This window comes from Coptis chinensis, chromosome 8, assembly GCF_015680905.1.
Source record: "Coptis chinensis isolate HL-2020 chromosome 8, ASM1568090v1, whole genome shotgun sequence".
In the NCBI taxonomy this organism is placed as follows: Eukaryota; Viridiplantae; Streptophyta; class Magnoliopsida; order Ranunculales; family Ranunculaceae; genus Coptis; species Coptis chinensis.
The window spans coordinates 447,069-468,863 of record NC_141463.1 but is presented as its reverse complement, the minus strand read 5'-3'; the positions used below and the strand labels follow the sequence as shown (position 1 = coordinate 468,863).

Below are 21,795 nucleotides of genomic sequence, written 5' to 3'. Positions count from 1 at the left end.
TTATTGCCATTGTTATATCCTAAGTAGTGAATTAGCGGCTAAACATTTTATTTATTTATTTGCAGATCTTTTATCACTTCCCAAATCCTTGTTTAGAATCGAATTGGACAAGAGAAGGTCCTGATTGCTTTGCTCCAACTTGGGTTGCTTTTAGAGTTGGTACACTTCTATCTTCTTTATCTGATTAAGTTTAATCTTTTTGGGTTAACCTTTGTTCATGTGTATATGACTTTATCAATTTTGTTTTGTGTACATGAGTGTGAGGAAACATGTTTTCTGTTATGCACCTTTGTTTTTGGATAGTACAACCATTTTTTTATTGGTCAATAGTCCATACATTTATAGTTTTAGTTGTTACTCGCTTAAAATGTTGCACTATTGAATTCAAGTATTGTTACTTTACTGTGTATATGCATGAATATCTATTAATTCAGTAAGTTAACTTTGATTCTCATAGCATAGGTTTTACTTTCAATGATGTTGATATATAGTTTTACCTTAAAAAAAGAGGAAAACCTTTTTTTTGTCGCCTAGTTAAGCTATAAAATGAAGAAGTAACATGGTTACGCATGAATTCTAGTTTGTTCACCTCGTTATTTGTCTGTATGTATTAAATAGCTAGTATCGAGCAACCCCTGACCATATAATACGTAGCATTATTAATGTTTTATTAGAAATAAAGACTGGTCATGTAGTGTTCTTGTTAGATTTCATATCTGGCATATTCGTGGGGGATTAAAAAATGCCTTTTGATTACTTTGTTAACTGAACAATACTGTTTACATTCAGATTACTCTTTGACACCTTCAAAATGGATAAGGGTTGGATGTCCAAGGATAAGTTATCTATTGAATTCCAAGTAGGGGTTCAGAATTTTCTACAGTTTGCACGGGGCCATGCTGGTGAGGGAAATCCTATACGATGTCCATGCAAACTATGCGGGAATGTCAAGAAATTGATGGAACTCGACGTTAAAAATCATTTGTATTTCAATGGCATGTGCCAAAGTTATACTACATGGACATGGCATGGGGAAAGAACAACAAGTGCAGCTCCCTCGTATATGGATACAGATGAGCCTTCCCATCATCATTTTGAGTGGGAGCCTGTAGAGGATGCAGCTGAAACAGCAAAATTGGTTCAGGCCGCGACGAGATCAGTATGCGGGTAACCCTGAAATGATTAAGAAGTTGCTTGAAGATGCTGAGGAACCTTTGTATAGAGGATGTTCAAAGTATAATGGGTTATCCGCCAATCGTTAACTTGTTCAATCTGAAAGCGAAGAGTGGGTGGTCCGACAAAAGCTTCACAAAGATGTTACAAATGATGAGAGACATGCAACCAAGCGAAGAGAATATACTGCCAAAAAATATGCGTGAGGTTAAAAAGACATTGGAAGTGTATGGAATGAAATATGAGAAGATAGATGTGTGTCCCAATGATTGCATACTATATCGGAAGGGGTTTAGTGGCAGAAAGACATGCCCTACGTGTGGACTTTCAAGATATAAGTTGAAGGATAATATGATTGAGCAAAGTAATGGTTCGCCTGCAAAAGTTTTGTGGTATTTTCCACCGATCCCTAGATTCGAAAAGATGTTCCAATCAGCAGAGACAGCGAAAAATTTAACATGGCATGCCAATGAGAGAGAAGTTGATGGGCAACTACGTCACCCAGCAGACTCACCCGCATGGAAGCTAGTGGATGATAAGTGGCGAGTTCGAGCGTAACCAAGAAACCTTCGCTTAGCACTTTCGGCAGATGGAATCAACCCACATAGCTCTCTTAGTAGTAAATATAGTTGTTGGCCTGTTGTATTGGTCACTTATAATCTTCCTCCGTGGTTGTGCATGAAAAGGAAGTTTATGATGTTGACAATGTTGATTTCGGGTCCACATCAACCTGGAAATGACATTGACATATACTTAGCACCTTTGATCGAGGACTTGAAAAAATTGTGGAAGAAAGGGGTTAAGATTTATGATGCTTTCCAACGACAAAAATTTACACTAAAAGGCTATTCTCTTATGGACAATTAACGATTTTCCTGCATTTAGTAATTTGTCGGGTGCTTGTGTTAAAGGCTATTACGCTTTGTCCGATATGTGGTGAACACACAGATTCTTGCAGATTGAAGCATTGCATGAAGAATGTGTACATGGCTCACAGAAGATATCTTCCGGAAGAGCATCCGTATCGAAAGCAAAAAAAGGCGTTTAATGGTAAATGTGAGTTTCGATCCGCGACCAACACCACTCACGGTGTGCGATACGGAAGAAGGTTAAAACACTTGTAACTTTTGGGGCAAAAGTGACGAGTCAAAAAGGTTAAGAGCAAATATTGTTCATGATGATGTTACACGTTGTTGGAGGAAGAGGTCGATTTTTTCGGGCTTGTGTATTGGAGACATTTACTTCTCCGACACAACTTGGATGTCATGCATATTGAGAAAAATGTTTGTGATAGCATTATTGGGACCTTGCTTAACATTAAGGGGAAAACGAAAGGATGGGGTTGCTTCTCGTCGTGATCTTAAGGAGATGGGTTTGAGAAAGGAATTGGCACCGTAAAGAAAAAGGATTGAGAACATACCGCCACCACCTTTGTTACACATTATCAAAAGCGGAGAAATTACATTTAGTTTGCAAAACCTTGCATGAGCTAAAAGTTCCTGAAGGTTACTCATCTAATTTCAGGCCACTTGTTTCAATGGAAGATTTAAAATTAGGTGGTCTGAAATCCCACGATTGTCATGTGCTGATGCAACAATTGCTTCAAAGTGGCAATAAGATCCGTGGTTGCCAAAGCATGTGAGATATGTAATTATTAGATTCTCGCTTCTTCTTCAATGCCATTTGTGCGAAAGTAGTCGATTTGCAGAAATTATTGAAACTCGAAGAAAGAATTGGTAATCACATTATGTCTTCTGGAGAAATACTTTCCACCATCTTTCTTCGACATTATGGTTCATTTAACCGTACATCTTGTGAGAGAAGTCCAACTTTGTGGTCCAGTTTTCTTTCGATGGATGTACCCATTTGAGAGGTAAGTTCTTTGAATATCATTTATAGTTCAAATTATACCAAGTTAAATATAGGAAATTCCATCAATATTCCTTTTCTTTTTGTTAAGGTACATGAAGGTTTTAAAAGGCTATGTAAGAAATCGAAATCGGCCCAGGAAGGTTGCATTCTTTGAATGTTATATTGCGTAAGAAGCGGTTGAGTTTTGTAGTGAGTTTTATCTGATTTGGGTGCTGTTGGTACTCCACATGTTGAAAGCAACACAGCCCAAGGAGATTATTTCGAAAGCCTCCATCAGGTGGTGATTTGGTAGTTGTCGACCGGAAGTCCTTAGAGGAAGCACATGGTTATGTGTTGCACAATACAAATGTTGTTGAACCTTATATCGAGTAATGACATTTCAAATACATTTGAGGAGTTCAATTTTTTTTCTAATTTTTCTGTCATATCTAACCAGAGTTGGTGTTCATAATTTGTAGGGAGCATATGAACTACTTAAGGCAAAACCATCCCCGCCAATCAAAAAGCCAAAAGTGGTTACATGATGCACATATTAGCACTTTTAGTGATTGGTTAAGAAAAAGAGTGAGTTACTAAACAACTTGAATTTTTTATTTACTACTCTAATAAGCCGTAACTAATTTTATAAAGAACAGGGTTTAGGATGAAAGGAGCATCCACGGTAACAATGTCTCGAAAACCTTACGTTGGATAGCTCAAGGTCCTCATATACATGTATTGAAATATCACAATTATGTGATTAATGGTTGCCGTTTCTCCACAAAGGATCGTGATGCGTCACGAGTCAATCAGAATAGTGGAGTGAGTTTAGTCGCCAGTGGAATGCAGATAACAAGTGCAAGAGATAAAGATCCACTCTTTTTAGAAAGTTGCTACTATGGTGTTATTACCGAAATATGATTGCTTGATTACACTAAGTTCAAACTCCCAGTATTCAAGTGTGATTGGGTTGAGAATCGGAATGGCATCAAGGTAGATGACTTGGGTTTTATACTGGTTGATCTTGGTAGAATTGGGTACAAATCTGATTCTTTCGTCTTTGCCTCTCAAGTGAAGCAAGTTTTCTATGTACCGGATCAGATCGATCCTAAATGGATGGTCAGTTGCCCTAGCAACTCCTCAGAGATATTATGATCATGATAATGAGAATGAAGATGATGACTTCATTGATGATGGTATTGGAGACAACATTCGCAATGAAGTATTTCCAGATATGGAATCTCTGGATGTGAATGACGATGAACAATCAATGTATGGACGTGAAGATTGTGAGGGGATCTGGATTGCTCACAAGCCTTCAAAGAAAAGAAAAGCCCATAAATGAAACATTTCAGCTCTATTTATTTGATTATTGTATCTTTTATTTTCTTTTTCTTTTCTGGTAGTTCTAATAGTGTAGCTTGAATTTTCGTATTTAGGAGAATCTTGAGATGATCCGAATAAAACTAATAAAGCTTTCAGGCCTTTGTTTATATTCAATTGTCTTGTTTATCTTGTTATTTTCATGTCATTGCTTGGTCATAATTCTAAAGCAGGTTTTTTATTTTTAATTTTGCACTTCTCTGCCTTTGCTGTTTTTTTTTTGGTAAAGATAGTCTCTGCCTTTGCTGTTGGAAATGCTTATGGGATGCATTAGTTTCCTATATTTTTGTTTAGATTGTTGATTCACTGTCCATTTTCTTCCGAAATTAGAAAATTGACCGTTAATCTGTCATACCCTAAAATTTCTACATAGATTTAACATGTGTTGTGCATTTTTATTTTTGCCATGTAGGTTATCATGGGTACAGAAGAAGATGGCCAATCAAATGACAACCGAAAAAGGAACGATGCAACTGAAAAATCGAAAAAGGGAAACACGAAAAGAGGAACAACAATAATGATTGAGCTTAACAAGAAATGGGATGGAAATAAAATTAGAGTTGCCTATGATGAAAAAGGAAGGCCAAATAATCGGGTAGTACGGAGAAAACTTGCTGGTATGGAAGGTGCATTGGCAAGGTCCAAGGTACCATTGAGTGAATTTGAAACTTGGCATGATTTACCAGAACCTTTGAGAGATGATTTATGGGAAGCAATGCAGGTACGTAATCATATAATTCTATGCACTTTATATTATGAACAATTTGTTTTTTGCTCTTCTTCCTAAAGCTGATGTCTTACATGCTTTTTTATGTCTAGCAAATATTTGATATTGATCCAAATTGTATGGATAAAGTCATATCATCCATTGGGGAAAGATGGAGGACTTTCAAGACCAATTTGACTAGGAAATATGTTACTCCTTACATAAATGACCATAGCCTCTTGGAGAAACCACCAAAATTTATGATTTTATTCGTCAAAAATGGTAGGAGCAGTTTGTGAAGTCAAGATTGACGGATGAGTTTCGTGTATGTATAGTAATTGTTTAAACTTCGGGATGAATGAAATTCAAATTGCATAGTGATAGTTAGTTATGTATGTTCATCCCCTACTATACTTAGTTATTGTTGTCTTTTGAATTCAAAGGAGTATAGCAAGCTGCAATCCGAGAGGAGAAAGAAGAATGTGTATAACCACCCATTTCGATGAGATCGGGCTATGTTGGTCTCGAAGAAGAGATGGTAATCATTTAGTTTTCTAAATTTTCTGTTATTAATTTGTTTTTTTTTTGTCGGTAAGTTTGAGGTTTTTACTTTCTCTATATACATGGTTGATCTTTGAATTGCTCCATCTCTTCCTTCATATTTTGAATTTTCCGATCTTCTCTGCTTTGCCCATGGGTACTTGGTTTTCTTTTTCAGCCACGCTATAACATTTGTTGAGTCTGTTTGTACCGCTATCTTACTTACTCCTTGTGTTAATGCCATCCTCATTCCTTGCTCTATCATTACGTAGTACTGCTGCCCATTCTCCCTCTATTCCTTGTAGAGTCCCGTCAGTATTCAGATTGTGTATCTCCTTCTCTGCTCTCATCCACTTACAGTACTCATACTTTTTCTGTTTTACTCCAACCTCTATCTCCCACATTTCCATGAAATTATGTGCTTCCGGTCCTTGCTCCATTCTTATGTTAAGAGCCAGTAGTCGTCTTCTTACATCTCCGATCACTGAGTTTACTAACTGGTCTGCGTCAACTTGCTTATTCTGAAAAATCTTGTCATTTCGCGTTTTCCAATCCTGTATACAAAAGCATTCCATGTAAACCTGTGACTATCTTGTATGCAGCCTTTACCTCGTGTAATTTTTTCAGCCCATTGTACCTCTTCTTGCCACATATGGGCCATGGGCCTGCTGAATCCTATCTTCTGAAGCAGTATACTACATAATGTTTAAGAATTGTACATGTATGAAAGAGATGATCTACGGTTTTGGGTTTCACGCCAAACAAAGACACACAAACATCGGTTGCTACTTTCTTCCACTCTTTTAGTTTCTCGCAGAACGTCTTGAGCCCTCCTTTCAATGCCATCCGGTGATGAAGGAATTTTTCGTTAGTCAAATTGTCTTCCTACTAGAGGAGAATGATCCGAGCAAAGCCTACCAAGAACTTTATATGACCAACCTGGAAATTTTCCATGCTATATTCATGAATGCTCTGTCTAGCTTACCCCAAGTTTCTGCTTTGCTTCCCGGTTGCCTATTGCACCATGTGAAATGATACCCTTTCTTTGGGGGCCTCAAGCATCATATTGTGATTTATAACTTCTCTGAATTTCATCATTGCTTGTTAGAGGCGAGGCCACCCTCTTTTCAGATGAGGGGCTTAAGTAAGTATTGAAATCACCAATCAATAGCCATGGCAAGTTAGGCCCGATTAATGAGAGTGAGTTCTCTCCATAATTGTCTTCTACCGATTATACAAAGAATAAGCATGAACAATTGTAATCGGACAACCATTGACTTCCAATTGTAATTTCTTTGAGGAGATTGGACAATGAGGTTAGGTGCGGTATATTGCTCTTCCACAAAACAAAAATATGTTGGCGGTGAGATGGATCTTTGATTGACATGAAGGCTAGCTTGTATCCCAGATTTGTAAAGAAATGCAAGTGAAACCGATTAGGGTCTACTAAAGGCTCGACAATCCCTATGAAGTCGGGATCATGATCTTTTATTAGCTTAAACTGACCTATTTATGGTTTTCTCATTTGAAATACCTCTAAGATTCCAATAAAACACTTCATTAGAAACTAGAGAGTTTATTGGGTAAATTGAGCGAGCTCGAGTGAGAGATATTTTCCCCATGACCTTGGACCTCAAGGGGAAGGTAATTCTTCTTTGCCTTGTGAGAAGGTGTTTGTTACGTGCTTGCTTCTTGCGATCACTATCAATCATGTATGCGCTTGGCTCAATGCAAAGAATTCAATCGACTTTATGAGGATCGGTGGCTCTGCATCTTGATTTGGCATCCCGGCTTGTAAGCCCGCAAAGGTGGAGAATGTGATCTGCTTCTTCATTCACTTTTGCTCTCAGGAGCTAGTGCCGACTCATCGGATTCGTAGGACCAACTTCTTCTCTAACAATCTAGCTGAAATATTTGTTTTGGTGACTCTAGAAAGACAACAATCTGTTCCCTCTCTATCCATTTCACTAACAACTTGTGGTGCTTACTGTCACACTAGGATCATTATGGTGCAAAGCCACTGAACCGAGATCTTCAACCATAGAACTAGGTGCATCGACCACGTGTCTAGGTGCATCAACAACCCCAAGGTGAACCATCGAGCAAGTTCCCTAGCATTCTTGCATTCAGCAACTTGTGAGCTCCTTTGATTTTCTGTTTGTCCTTCAAGAGTGTTAGCATTATCATGTTCCACTTCTCTTGCTAGAGCTTGAAATCTATTCTTCTTTGTGAGGGTTTTGGAACTTTATGCTATAATGGTGGGCTTAGGAATCAAGAGACCTTTGGATCAACATGAGCGCTTTCTTCTTGTGTGCGGTTATCAAATCAATTATGTATGTCCGATTAGGTGGCTGTAGGTTCAAGGTTTATCACCTCACCTCTTGTCCAATACTCTAGGTCCTATTATATGTTCTTGTTTGTAGCAATGAATATACTCTAGTCTAATACAGTTTTTGTTTATGTTTAATAGAAAGAAGAGTTGGGTTCCTCGGTAGAACATGATGATCGGAGTGTCAAATGGCTAAGGGCTCGTCAAAAAAGAAGAATGGTGAATTTGTGAATGATGCTACTATGGAAATTGTGCAGAAAGAATTGTCACTTTTCTTGAAGTTTTTGTTAATTTCTTTTTACTTTTATATATAAAATATTGAAATGTATTAACATAATTCTGTCATGTAGGCTCAATTGAAACCTGAAGGAGAAGGAGGGAATTTAGTAACTAAGGGAAAGAATGATATACTTACGGGGCTTTAGGAACCCCGAGAGCATAGTGGTAGAGTTAGGGGAGGGAGGTTTGTAACTCCAACAACATACTTTAAACTTCCTAGGCGTGCTTGGAAGAGAAATAGAGAGGAGCTTGAGACCCAACTACATGAAGAAAAAGCAAGAAGGATGGAAGCGAGGAAGAAAGGGTGAGGTTTCTAGAAAGGAAAGTGCATTAAGGATGAAAGAGATGCATAATTAAGCCACCACCGAGAATGTTGGATCTAATAGTGGTAGAAGTGATAATAGAGTAAACCAACGGTATCAACTTAGTTACGCATCTGATTATGACTTGTTTATGTTCGTTAGCGATTTCTTTCTTTTTTTTTGTGGGACTTAATTAGATCACATCAAACATACGGTAGAAGATGGGGATACATTTAGCAAGATGTTGCCCAATCTTGAAATCGATACACCCAAGGTACTTATCCTTTAAATTGATATGATTCTTATCACGATATATGCATAAGCTCTAACTCATATCCATGTTTCTTATAGGCTATTAAGTGTTCTCGGCTTTGAGATCCAAAGGCAACATTGTTGCTAAAGGTTTACTTTTCAAGAAGACTGGACGGAAGAAAAAGTCCACAACATTCCTTTGGGAGAACACAATGTCATGAAAGTGCAGATTGACTTAATAATGAAACCTGATCTCCCCTCCCAATACCGGTACCAAGTGGTGACTTGGCGTTATTAGCGATGCATGGCACTGACTTTGTGGCATGGCCAAAAGAATTTGTCATAGTCGGCGATGTGGTAAAGAATCATAGAAAGATTAATGACGTATTTGGTTGATTTACACTTGTTCATTCATTTGATTCATTATGTTGTTTTCCCCACTCATTTATGAGAGTCAATGGTGCCTCATCGTCTACGTGAAGACAAATGTTATTTCTGCAATTCCTATCTCTATTATATTATTTTAAATGCACAAAAGCGTCTATTTATTAACAACGTTTTTCGCTCTTAAGTCGATTGGTTTAAGAAAGATGGAGATTCTGTAAGTAACGGGACACAGTTTGCCAAAGTTTCTGGTAAGGTCACTATTGCAACATTTTTATACTTGTTCAACCCTTCATTTTTTTTGCCATTCTTCTTTTGTTTATATTATCTCTTATTGTGTGGTTCTATTGCTTAGAAGTAACTTCTAAGCAATGTGAGGACCCTACATCTATCCTACCAGAGCTTCATTGGGGTGAGATATATAGCTTCCAGTGACACACATAGTAATGATTCTTGAGCAATCAAATAATTCTGTTCAGGCAGGGGCCTCCACTAAAGATGCACCTCAAGTTGAGTCCTCGGTTGCCAAGCGTGGAGATATTCTTATTGACATCAATGACCCGATTCCCTCGGATTTTTCTGTCGGATATATTTTCAAAGGAAAGATTATTTGAAGACTCCTCTAGCATAAGTCATTTGTACAATGATGGAACTGGATTGAGCATAAACATTGGTCATTCTTTCGGTTGGTTAGTGAGGATGAGTTTGTTAGAAATGATGTTTCTCTTATGGATCGGGACCATCTTGGATATTCGTCTCCACTTACTAAAGTTGATGAAGAGAGTCTTGGAGCCTATAACTTTTCACGGTGATGACCGGCGTGAATATATACCTTGGGAGTTGTGGATTCTCAAATTTTTTGAGTAGGAAATTCAGCGAGGAACCATCGTCTCCTTTCCTGCATATATAGAGAAAGGTTAAAAAATGTCTTATTATAGTTCGAAGAATAGTAATTAATACAATATTTGAGTTTCTATAAATAATTGACTGATCACTAGTACTTTTTGAAAGTTATGTTCATGTTCGACATTGTTCTTTCTTATCTTAATGAAATAAGTTCTTCAAAGAATTTATTTATGTTGGGTTGCTTTTGTTAATTGGTGTTGATGTTTATGAATATGAAAGGGAATGTGGTGGTTTGGGACAGGTTTTTATTTTCTGGTTAATTATTATAAGCAATACCAACAAAAAATGACAAAGGGTGAGATAAAAAGTTGTCTAACAATCTCCTTTTCCAAAAGAATTTATCACGGTTATTTTTTGATATTATCTCGGTTTCAATAAATACTAATTGGTTTCAATCAACAATTTATCTCAGTTTTATTCTATATAATATCGGTTTTATTTAGAAAACCGAGATAATATATTTAGATAAGATGTCAGACTTCTGAGATAATTTAGTAGCTTATTATCTCGGTTTTGTAGAACTCTATTACCTCGGTGGATTTTACCTCGGTTGTTTTTTCCTAGAAAACCGAGATAAAAACTCTAACATCTCACCTTTTAGCTGAGCTTATAAGCCCTTTTTTTAGTAGTGTTATTAGTAAAAAACCCGTTGACTTTATGAATTACGTCTAAAACCCATCCGGTTTTTAAAATTGTGAAATAAAGGTTTTATTTTCAGTAAGTTACGAGAAAAAACCAGCCCACCTTATTTGATTTTTTAAAGTACCGCATATACCCTTTTTATATGAAATTTGTTACTCCGTTTATTTCTTCTCAATTTAGGTTTTTATCATCTTGAATTTGAAAAGAAATTGGCGATGGTGATTTCCCATATCGTGATTTAACTCGAGTGAAAGAAATTTTGTGTTGTACGATGGATTTTACTGTTCTTGGAGTTATATCCGGCCTACAAAAATTTGACTATAGCAAGTCGTATTGGTCCGTCTTCTTCCATTATCGATTTCAGAAATGAGATTTCAACAAATTGACCTGAGTTAAATCCATCATGCTTTGATATTTCTTTCACTCGTGATAGAAAGTCATTTGTTATAGAAAATGATACAGAGTTTCAATCTTTAGCGTGCTACAGCTTTGCAAAGGGCTTTTATACAATTAACATTGATGTCTCTTTGAATCTTGCTTATGGAGTAGGTGAGAGTAGTACATCTGGTGATAATTCTTCTAATTCTTATGGTAGTAGCTCTTGTGCTTATGGTAGTGGGACTGGTAGTGAAATAGTGCCTATTAAAGAATTAAGGAGTAGATTATGGGCTTTTAATCTCAAACGTGTTGGTCAAATATTTGTTGATGTAAATGATTTCCGTCTTAAAGTATTGCAGTATTCTATTGAAACTGGGTACAAATATCAGTTTTCAAATAATGATCCGGAGAGAGTTACGGTTTATTGTGCTAAGAAGGAGAGTACTGGTTGTTTGTGGCGTGTACATGCAGTTTATGAGTTTGACTCTTTTGTGATAAAAACTATGCATTTTGAGCACTTTTGTGGATTCGTCTACAAAGATGTTAATAGTTGTTTGATGTTGAGCAAGAAAATCTTATTTTAGAGATTGTGCACGGTATGCCTTTGGTAAAACCAAAAGATTTGATGACTACGTTGAAGACTGACTACGGGCTTGACATTACATATCGACCATACCAATTAATGATCTGCAGAGAAAAACTAAGAATCATTAACATCTAATTATCATATTACTCTCATTAATTTGATGCCACTGTAACAGTGCAACAACTATGTTGCCATGTGAGGTAGCAGAGACAACATTCATGTTGCATTGGGATATCCAATGCAAAACAAAACTCATCTATATGTTTGCTATTGAGCCTAATCAAATTTAAGCTAGTAGTGAGGCTATAATTATTATCCTTACATGACTATCTACGAATCTCCCCAACATGAGGTCCATAACCATTGTTGCACTGTGTGTTAACTCTTTCCACTCATCTTCCCATGCTATAGTACTACGAAATAAACAAAAATGAAAGAAAAACAATTTACTAAGTGTCACACGCACCAGTATAATACATCAACAAAAGCAATAATTCTTAAGCATTGTTACTTAATCTGGTTTTGCATTCTTGAAAAATTGCTTAACCACCTTCTTCTCTTTTTTCTCCAAATAAGGCCATGCCATGCTTGTAGTGACATCAGGCATTTTTCATGACATTGGGTCAACTATTGGAGTAGGCCAATCATCCACAGTTATAGGTTTGGCATCCATTTCTTTTTTCTCTGCATTTCTTCTCTTTTTGGGGCTCTTGTTATCACCACCCTCAAGTTTTTTCTCCTTTATGGTTTCCAATATTGTTCTTTTCTTTACCCTTTTGACCAATGAACCTATTTCTTCATTCTTTTTTGTTTTCGGACCTTTTTTGCTAATCTCATTTTCTTCTTCAGTTTGCACGACACTATCATCGTACTGCACAATCTCTAATTGCTTCTCATCATCTATAAAAGTATCATTGAACGGCTCGCTCTTCTCCTCCTTCAACCTTGTATTCTCATCATCCAAAACTTGGACCTCTTTCTTAAGATTTTCGATCTCTTCCTTGTCCTTCTTCTGATATTAACCTTTTCAGGTTTTCATTTTCAATTCACATGGCTTCTTCGTTTGAAACAACTTCTTTTTCAACTTTGAAGTTGAGATCTAACAATTTTTCATCCTTGCTTGATTTAGTGCCCAATTCGACTAATACCTGAAGATAGTGTACAAAAAACACAATTAAAATTCAAAACTAACATGCAATCTCATTTATTTGATGTCAATTTGACAGTGCAACATCCATGTTGTAGTGAGAGTTTAATTGCAACATCCATGTTGCAGTGGAATTTGACACTGCAATATCCATGTTGCTGTAGTAACTCACAGTGCAACATCCATGTTGCAGTGAGAATTTACAGTGCAACATCCATGTTGTTGTAGTAACTCACAGTACTAGTGGAATTAGACAAAATCATGAGACTTACATTTCAGGACCCATATCCTTTAGAGGACACTTCTCCATTGCTTCTCAGAGTACGTCCAAGCTCAACTTACAAACTCTAGGCTCAGCAGATTCAAATCCATCTATTGGTGTGATTATATTTATATGTTCACACAACCAATACTGCAATTTGAAACAAAAGTATTAGCAAAAGGGATTGTATTAGAAATAAAATTCATTTGCAAAACAAAATGAAACCTACCAAAAGTGCAACCACACAACCAGAAACCGTCGAAAGCTTGTTCCTTTTACGTCTTATCTGATCCATCAACTCTGCATGGATTACTTTCGGCCATGAGATTCTTCTCATCCCATTCAAATCTTCGATATATGGAACAAATGACCAATTAATTCTTGTTGGGTTCAGGAAAAAGATTGTCGTAGCCAAGTATAGGGACAGCAACCTCACAAAATTGTCTTCCATCCCAATCTTCTTTACAATACTTGTAATCTCATTCTTTACTCCTAACAATTTGATTTCATCCTCTCTTCCAAAGTAGGTCTTCATAAACTCCGATTTGTTACTCTTTCCTACACGTTTTGGATATAACACGACAGTTTTCCCTTTCAAAGGCACCCAAAAATCAATGCAACATCTTCTGGGGTAAATCTAACAATCTTTCCCCCAACACAAAACTCATCATCTACTCCCGAGTATGCCTCCAAAACTGAACAAACATCAATGTTTGCTTTTATTGTAGTCTTAACATTCAACCTATTATCAATAAAGACACTAAAAAGACTTGCAAACGGTGTATCCATCATTTTTTCCTTATGCACTTTTGTTATGTTGCCTTTAATCAAATTCACAATCTCAACCATTGACTTCAAACTGGACCTATAACTCAACAACTCACTTTTCACCAAATTTTGTTTACCCTTCTCCTCTACTTTTTCTTTGCCTTTTGTTTTTGGGTTTACACTTGTTGAGGTAGTTGTATCCTTACTTCATTTGGGAAGGCTCAGTTTAGATTTAGATTTTCCAACAACATCGACCTTCTCTTGCAGCATAACCTGAAAGAAAATTAATGATTTAGTAGCTTGTTTCAACAAATTTTCACTGCAACATTTATGTTGTAGTGTTTTTTTTACTGTAACATTGATGTTTCAGTGGAAAACATGCCTCAAAACTCAAACAAATATCACCAATTTAAACCTCAAACTACACTCATATTACATTTGATCCAAACACTCAAGTTAAAGTCGGATTTGACACTGCAACATCCATGTTGTATTGGTGAGTGATAGTGCAAATCAACCCTAGTATATTTGATGCAACACTTATGTTGCAGTGAATACATTCATCATGTTTTAACTAATTTATTTCCAATTTTTCATAAAATGAAAATCCTAGTATATCAAAATGGTGAAACTATCAATGAAATTTGGGTTCTAACCTTTTTGCCGTCTGGTTGTCCTTTTTTTGGAGTTGATTTTGTGTTTGCTTGCACATGATCACTTGAATCGTTACTTTTTTCTTCATTACGATTCTTCATTTTGAAATTTGGGTTTAATTTGGGGAACTAGGGTGTTTTTATCTATCGGTCTAATTTTGATTTCTGTTTAAGGGACAAATTTGTAATATTACAAGCAAATGGACCGAGTGGGCTTTTGACACAATTAGAAAAGTTTGTGTCTTTTTTCCGTAACTAAATTGGAACATTGGGTTTCAAGCCCATTCTCTGTCAAATTTAAGTCTTCTAGCAATTTGAGGGTCGGGCCTCACATTTTGAGGGGAGGGTAAGGGCATAGATGTGAAACAGTGAAAATATGAGGGCGGCTTTCAGCTCGACCCTCACAAGGCCCGTATTAAGGCCCTCACAACTTTTCTATGTAATTTTATTTATATTTTGTTAAAAAGTACGCAATTGTATAAATAGCAAAATGAAAAATATGTTTTACATAAGTTAGTGTTTTGTGTAGGCTCCTCCAACGTCACATGAAAAATCTAGTTCAAAATAATAAATTGTTCCATTGTCGGGATATAAACCCGGGTCACTTCTCCATGTATAAGCAAGAATAAAATATAAATCAAACTGATGTGATATGATTCTTGGTATATGGTAATGAAGTTTTTAATCAACTTCATCTAATCAAACACAAATTATTCTACAACCTACAACACCGCATCATATTTTTGGTCTCATATACATTTCTTATTGATTTATATGGAATACATCAGCACATATAAAATCTAAAAACGAAACTTTTAAATTTTATTATCTTACAAATCTTAGCCAAATTATTATTAAGTACATTAACCAAAGTCAAGATTGAGATAACCTATTATTTAAATGTGATAATTAATTTATCGCGTATCAATTTAGCAAGATTATACTGTAAATAAAGAGTTTAATTAAAAGAGTAATCAAACCCGACTCTCTAGCCTGGCCCTCAATTCTCTAAAAAGAGGGCTGAGATGAGGGTTAGGGATTCACAGTTTTAGCATTGACTCTCATAGCCCCCCCCCCCCCTCTCACTACATAAGAGGGCCAGCCCGGCCTGGCTCGACCCTCAAGTCATACGGGCTTCATGGTTTGAGGGCCAGCCTGACCCATTTTACACCCCTACAGATGATGGTAATTTCAATGGATCGCATTGCAGATTTCACCATTACTATTTGGTCCACCACTAAACACACAACAACCTTAAAGCTAAAACAAGTTAAAGATGGAAGGAAGTGAAGTTCTAGCACTCTGTTTTAAAATTTATAGTCTCACAAGGGAATCACTCCGTAAAATTGCGATGTGTGTAGTGGCCAAATATCGTATATACTGATATTTTGACCTTTATTTTCATGATAAACTGAGATATCGACATAAGGGTCGATATCACTAATATTTGTATGTTGCAGGAAAGAGAAAAGGAAGGAGAGGAAGATGGACATGTGTCACCAACTGATTAGAGCTTGAGGGAAAATGATGACTATATAACATATAAGGACCAAATGAGGAGAGAGAAATTTATTCTGTTTTTTCCCACTAAAAACTTGTAAGAGCATCTTTAAGGGCTATTTGGTAGCATGTATTAGCCAACCAGTCAAGGAATAAGGCCCATGATAGCAAGTCTTGTTGTTTGGTCCGCTCTATTTTGTGAATAGGGGCCACAACTTATGAGTAACGTGGAACCCGACGAATTGCCAAACCACAAAAACCGTGTGTAGTGAATCCTTTGGTTTTGGTGAGATAACGTTATTCATTTGTCAAATAAGAAAAAGATCGATAGAAATAAAGGAAACAGGAGAAAAGTAATACACCGAGCCATCTTCTTCTTTTTCAGGGCAAAAAAAAACTCCCTTCTTTTTCATTGGTTCATGGCTCATCTTCATTTCAACAAGTAAAAGTTCTTTCCAATTTTCTAAATCTTCTCTTCACCCTCTTCTCAAACAAACCCACTATTTTCAACCACACAAAATCTCTACTTTCTCAAAATCTAACATCTCTCTCCTTACAAATTCTCTGGATTTCTCTATATTTGAAGATTACAAGATTTAACCCACTTGAATTTGGTGATTTCAGAATTGTTGCTGTCATAGAAATTTATAATCTCTCTTTGTAAATTTCTTTTCAAAAAACTATATATATATATATATATATATATATATATATATATATATATATATATATATATATATATTGTTTTGGTATATTAATTTTGGATTTTGATCAACAATATGTTTTTAGATTGAATTGTATTGGGGTTTGCATTCGAAGCATTTCAGATTATTTGTGCTTAATTTCCCGATGTATTTTTGTTGAAATATGATTGGGGTGGCAATAAATTGAGGAAGAACAATACAGAACCAAACACCTTCTATACTGATCATGTATGGGGCATGAACCACTTGAATTGGATACTACAAACGTGGTTAACTACCATATTGTACAACCTAACATTTTGTTCCCAAACAGAACCTAATGGTGAGACCTCTTGAACACCAAACACCAAATTCTTAAAAATTTGGTGTTTTTCATCTTTAATGGTGAGACCTCTTGGATACCAAACCAACAAAACACCAAACCAAACACTAAATCGGTTGGAATTAGGTGTTTGCTTTGGTGTTGAACCAAATGTACGACGCGGTGTTCAAAACACCGTGCGGCTTTCCCAACACCGCGTGAGCAAAAACACTTTCTCATTTCTAAACAAAAACAAGCCTTTATTGTGGGTTTTTCTCTCGTAGTGTTCCGAAAGCATCGGTTGTATTGGTTTTTATTTGGCGCGGTTTTGGAAACACCACGACGTACATTTGGTGCTCACTCTTTAATGTTTCCACTGAAGTTGTTTGGTGTTTATTTGCTCAAAATATTTGGTGTTTTTCAGGTCTCACCATTAAAGATGTTCTAAACTAGAGAAAGAGAGAGAGAGTTTGTAACACCATTGATTAAAACTTCTTTTTACTTTCATCTCAAATCTTCATAGAATCTTTCTTGATCATTACAATATGTAGTGCACAAAGTTAACAACTTCAATATGATAACTTTTTTCGGATGAAACTCACTTCGCCAGTATCAGGTGAACCAATGATAGATAATCTCAGTTAATCTTGACAAAGTTTGGTGCAAAGTCACGTTAGTGACTTTTGTTGAATTCTATGTTAGTGGTGATGCTAGGAGAGTTGTGACATTGATATATTAGAGAAACCAAGAAGAAGAATAAAGAAGACTAGAGATTGATTAGGGTTAGAGAGTTCTTGTATATCAGATAGTGTTCTCTACCCAGAGTTACATACTTATACTAAAACTAAAACATGATAATAGAAACTACTAGATATGGATGTCCACACTTATATAAACATGGGACTTTCCAAATTGGACATATTCTAACACTCCCCCTCAAGCTGTAATTACGCAAACTATGCAAATTACAGCTTGGATTACAAAAAACAAAATATAAGAATATTGCTCCCCCTTTCGCATGGAATTGTCTTTAGTTGAAGAACTCGAACAATTATTGAGACGTTCTGGAGGTGAAACTGTCGGTGTAGGCAATGGCCTAACCTGAATACTGAAGGTGTACCACAGTCACAAACTGAAACCATAACACCGGTTTAGTGGCACGCTGCTTGGCTACTACTCACTCCATTCACTGTTATGACTGTCATAATATAAATTGAAAACAATAACACTGACTTGATGTGCGCTTCTTGGCTGCTACTATCAATATCACTGTTAATGTTAACAAAATATTATTATGGGTACTCCCGAATCTTGAATCTTGAATAATCTTGAATACTAAATCTTGAATCTTGAATCTTGAATACCGTGCGCTTATAACTTGATCGCTACTGAATCGATGAGTGCAGTTTAGGCTTGATCGCACGAAACATACTTGCGGTTTAGGCTTGACTGCTACCTAAAACATACTTGCAGTTTAGGCATGACTGCTACCTGAAACATACTTGCAGTTTAGGCATGACTGCTATCTGAATAATGAAGACTGCAGTTTAGGCTTGACTGCTACCTGAATACTGAAGATTGAGTGGATATGCCTTGTCATGAAGAGTTCGTCAAGGCATGCCGGAATATGGAGACATGAGTACTCTTTCTCATACGTCTCCATATTCTCCTTCCCTCATATACTACTAAATGTCTTCATATCTCCCTATTTCCCCCTCTCAAGTTGGAATATACAAGGCTGAGTAGAAATATACAAAGACTTGTCTATTCCGTCTTGAACTTAAAACAGAGAAAACCAAATACTAACTTATACAACCAACCAATGCCCACTTCAAAAAACAATACTTCATACTCCAATACACAAAAAAAATTCTAACAAAACATGCAGCAAACAATACTCACTATAGAGGGTGGAGGGTGGGCCACGTCTTTTTATGACTGCGAACTTCTGGAACAATGAAAGATAGAGATAATAATTCCTCGTGAGATAGAGGTAGTGTGCCCCTATAATACTTCAAACAAACAACTTGATCATGTTCTAGAAACTGAGACAGAAGACAGCATCAATACCAACTGCGCAGAAGCTAGAAACCCAAACATCCATAACGACATACAAACAAAACTACCCCTCCAATCCTTGATGAGAGTGTAAACTACCTTCCAAAGGCTTAACTTGATACTTCAAAAATCTCGGAACCTAAATACTGAAGACTACAAATATAGGCATGGGCGTGGGCGCGCTCTTGGCAAGGCCAATTTCGAGCGCGCGCCCTCAAGTGCCTGTTTCGTGAGAGGTTGGAGCGCGTGTGCGCCTTGGGCAAGGCATATTGGAGGGCGTGCGCGCCCTCTACTTTTCCAACTTCCAGCACTCAGGGCGCGTATGGCCCTTGGGCCTGGCTTTACTTGAGCGCGCACGTGCCCTCTTTTCTAAATACAAAACGAACAATACTGAAAACAACTTTTGGCATGCGGACTGAGTGTGTGTGCGCCTCGTCCAATACTAACTTCAAATACTCTGGGATACAGAGAGGTTGTGCCCCTCTTATCAGTTCTAAGACAGAGAGATTGCGAAAGATATAGATTGCGGAAGTGAAACAATACTAAAAACCAATACTGAAAAACTTTGGATCTCTCTCCTAGCATTCTTCAAACAAACTTTAAACACTAGTGGAATCTTGAAAACTTACTTTAATATGACGATGAACAGTACCTGTGAATAGTGCGGTGAACAGTAAACCCGCGAACATAGAAAGATTGAAACTTCAATTGAGATATAAGACCTTCTTCTTGTGAGAAAGCTTGAAACTTAATTTGAATACTATACTAAAAAACTTAAAAAGAATTAATTGATTTTTTTTTCTTGGTGAGGGATTCTTCTCCTACCATACCACTGAACCTCGCACCGATACCATGTTGAATTCTATGTTAGTGGTGATGCTAGGAGAGTTGTGACATTGATATATTAGAAAACCAAGAAGAAGAACAGAAAAGACTAAAGATTGATTAGGGTTAGAGAATTTTTATATATCATATAGTGTTCTCGACCTAGAATTATATATTTATACTAAAACTAAAACATGATAATAGAAACTACTAGATATGGATGTCCACCCTTATAGAAACATGGGACTTTCCATATTGAACATATTCTAGTACTGACATATTCTAACAACTTCAAAGTGCACTGATTAAAAATATGGGCTCTCGGAATTAAAGTCGTTCTAAACTTTTTTTTTTCTTTTCATTTTTTTAAACCTCTTTGTATAAATTAGAGATATAATTATAGACTATAGAGATTGTCGCTGACCAGAAACTATAATAGTCCATCTGATCATACTAGTTACTAGATTTGATCTTGGGAACCTCAGGATTCTACCACAATCTCCTACTAGTGGCCTTGTGGAGATTAGATCTTGGGAACCTCAAGATTCTACCACAATCTCCTACCAGTTGTGGGGCCTTTTAATGGGAACCCATACAAATAAAAATGCCATTTCTTTCTTGTTTTTCTTTTTTTGAATCGATGATGAACGGCCAATTTATTAAGAATAATAAAAGATTCTCCTCCTTAGTGTTCTATTATTGAAAATGAAGAAAATACTAATTCAAGTTGCAATCATATATGACTGAGTATATTAGCTTTCCTTACACAACAAGTACACAAATATTATATTTCCCTCACTTCACTTATTCTTATTCTTATGGGGCCGTATTCTTATTGCTTCCCTCAAGGCTTCAACTTTGACAGTTTCAAGCAGGAGCAGGAGCGGGAACAGTATAACCTGAAAGGAATATTTATAAGTTGAGAACAAGATCAGAACATACTCAAAGGTATTATATATTCATGCAAGCTATGGCGATCATTCCAACAAAACAAAGCATGTGGGTTCTAGTGTTCTACGTTCTAGAAATGGAAAAAAAACAGGAAAACAGTGGCTTATAATAATCCTATAAACGGATCAAAAGTTTTTTTGGTAAGACCTTTTCAGAATTTAATTTATTGGTTATATGAATTGCCCAGAAATTTCATGGATACACCCTGCCAACCACCAGAACATTTAATTAATTGGTTCATTTTGGTTTCATGGTCAACCACAACATATATAAATCAATCTTGGTATCATGGGCATGGGGAATTATGATGGCAAATAGTCAGCATTAGTCACATTTTGTATCCAAGAGGGCAAGAGGCGTGTACTTACTTCCACATTTGAAGCCATGAGCCACCGGCCTACCACACTGTCCAGCCACATAGACGACCTTGTCCATGCTTATGATTAGCTCTATCGCCGAGGTTACATGAGAACAAATACAAGGAATATCCACCCTCTTAACGACATGGCAACACTCTGACGATGGTGGAGCTTTTGGCCCCGCCTTCGCAACATATTGCGTGCATTGTATTATTAAATCTGGTACATCAGCATCACAATCGGCTGCCAAGACTTGATTGCTAGAAGCAAGAATTACAAAAATTGCAATGGCTATAAATGCAAAACCGATCTTCGACACGGCCATATCTCTCTAGTTTATCTATTCCAATCTCAATGAATTACTTTTCAGATGTTTGATGTTGTTATGCCGTCCCAGGCATATTTTTATACTCAAACTCTAGCCCATAATTAATGTGGCGGTTCATTAAAGTGACACCCTGCGCTTCCCCAATTAGCCTGGTATAATCACTGCTGAATTTAGGGTCTTGCCTTTCATGTGATAATCTAATCTAAAATGACCATTTGCCTAAGTAGG

The 21,795-nt window shown here is 36.6% G+C and overlaps 1 protein-coding gene across 1 annotated transcript; it reads left to right on the top strand.

The window, feature by feature from the left end:
* Positions 1-98: 98 nt before the first annotated feature.
* LOC147479135 (uncharacterized) lies at positions 99-5,412 on the top strand. Its single transcript, XM_086576358.1, has 3 exons — positions 99-159; positions 4,820-5,128; positions 5,227-5,412. The coding sequence occupies exons 2-3, from the start codon at positions 4,826-4,828 to the stop codon at positions 5,410-5,412; spliced, it is 489 nt and encodes a 162-aa protein (XP_086432484.1). The 5' UTR covers positions 99-159; positions 4,820-4,825.
* Positions 5,413-21,795: the final 16,383 nt, after the last annotated feature.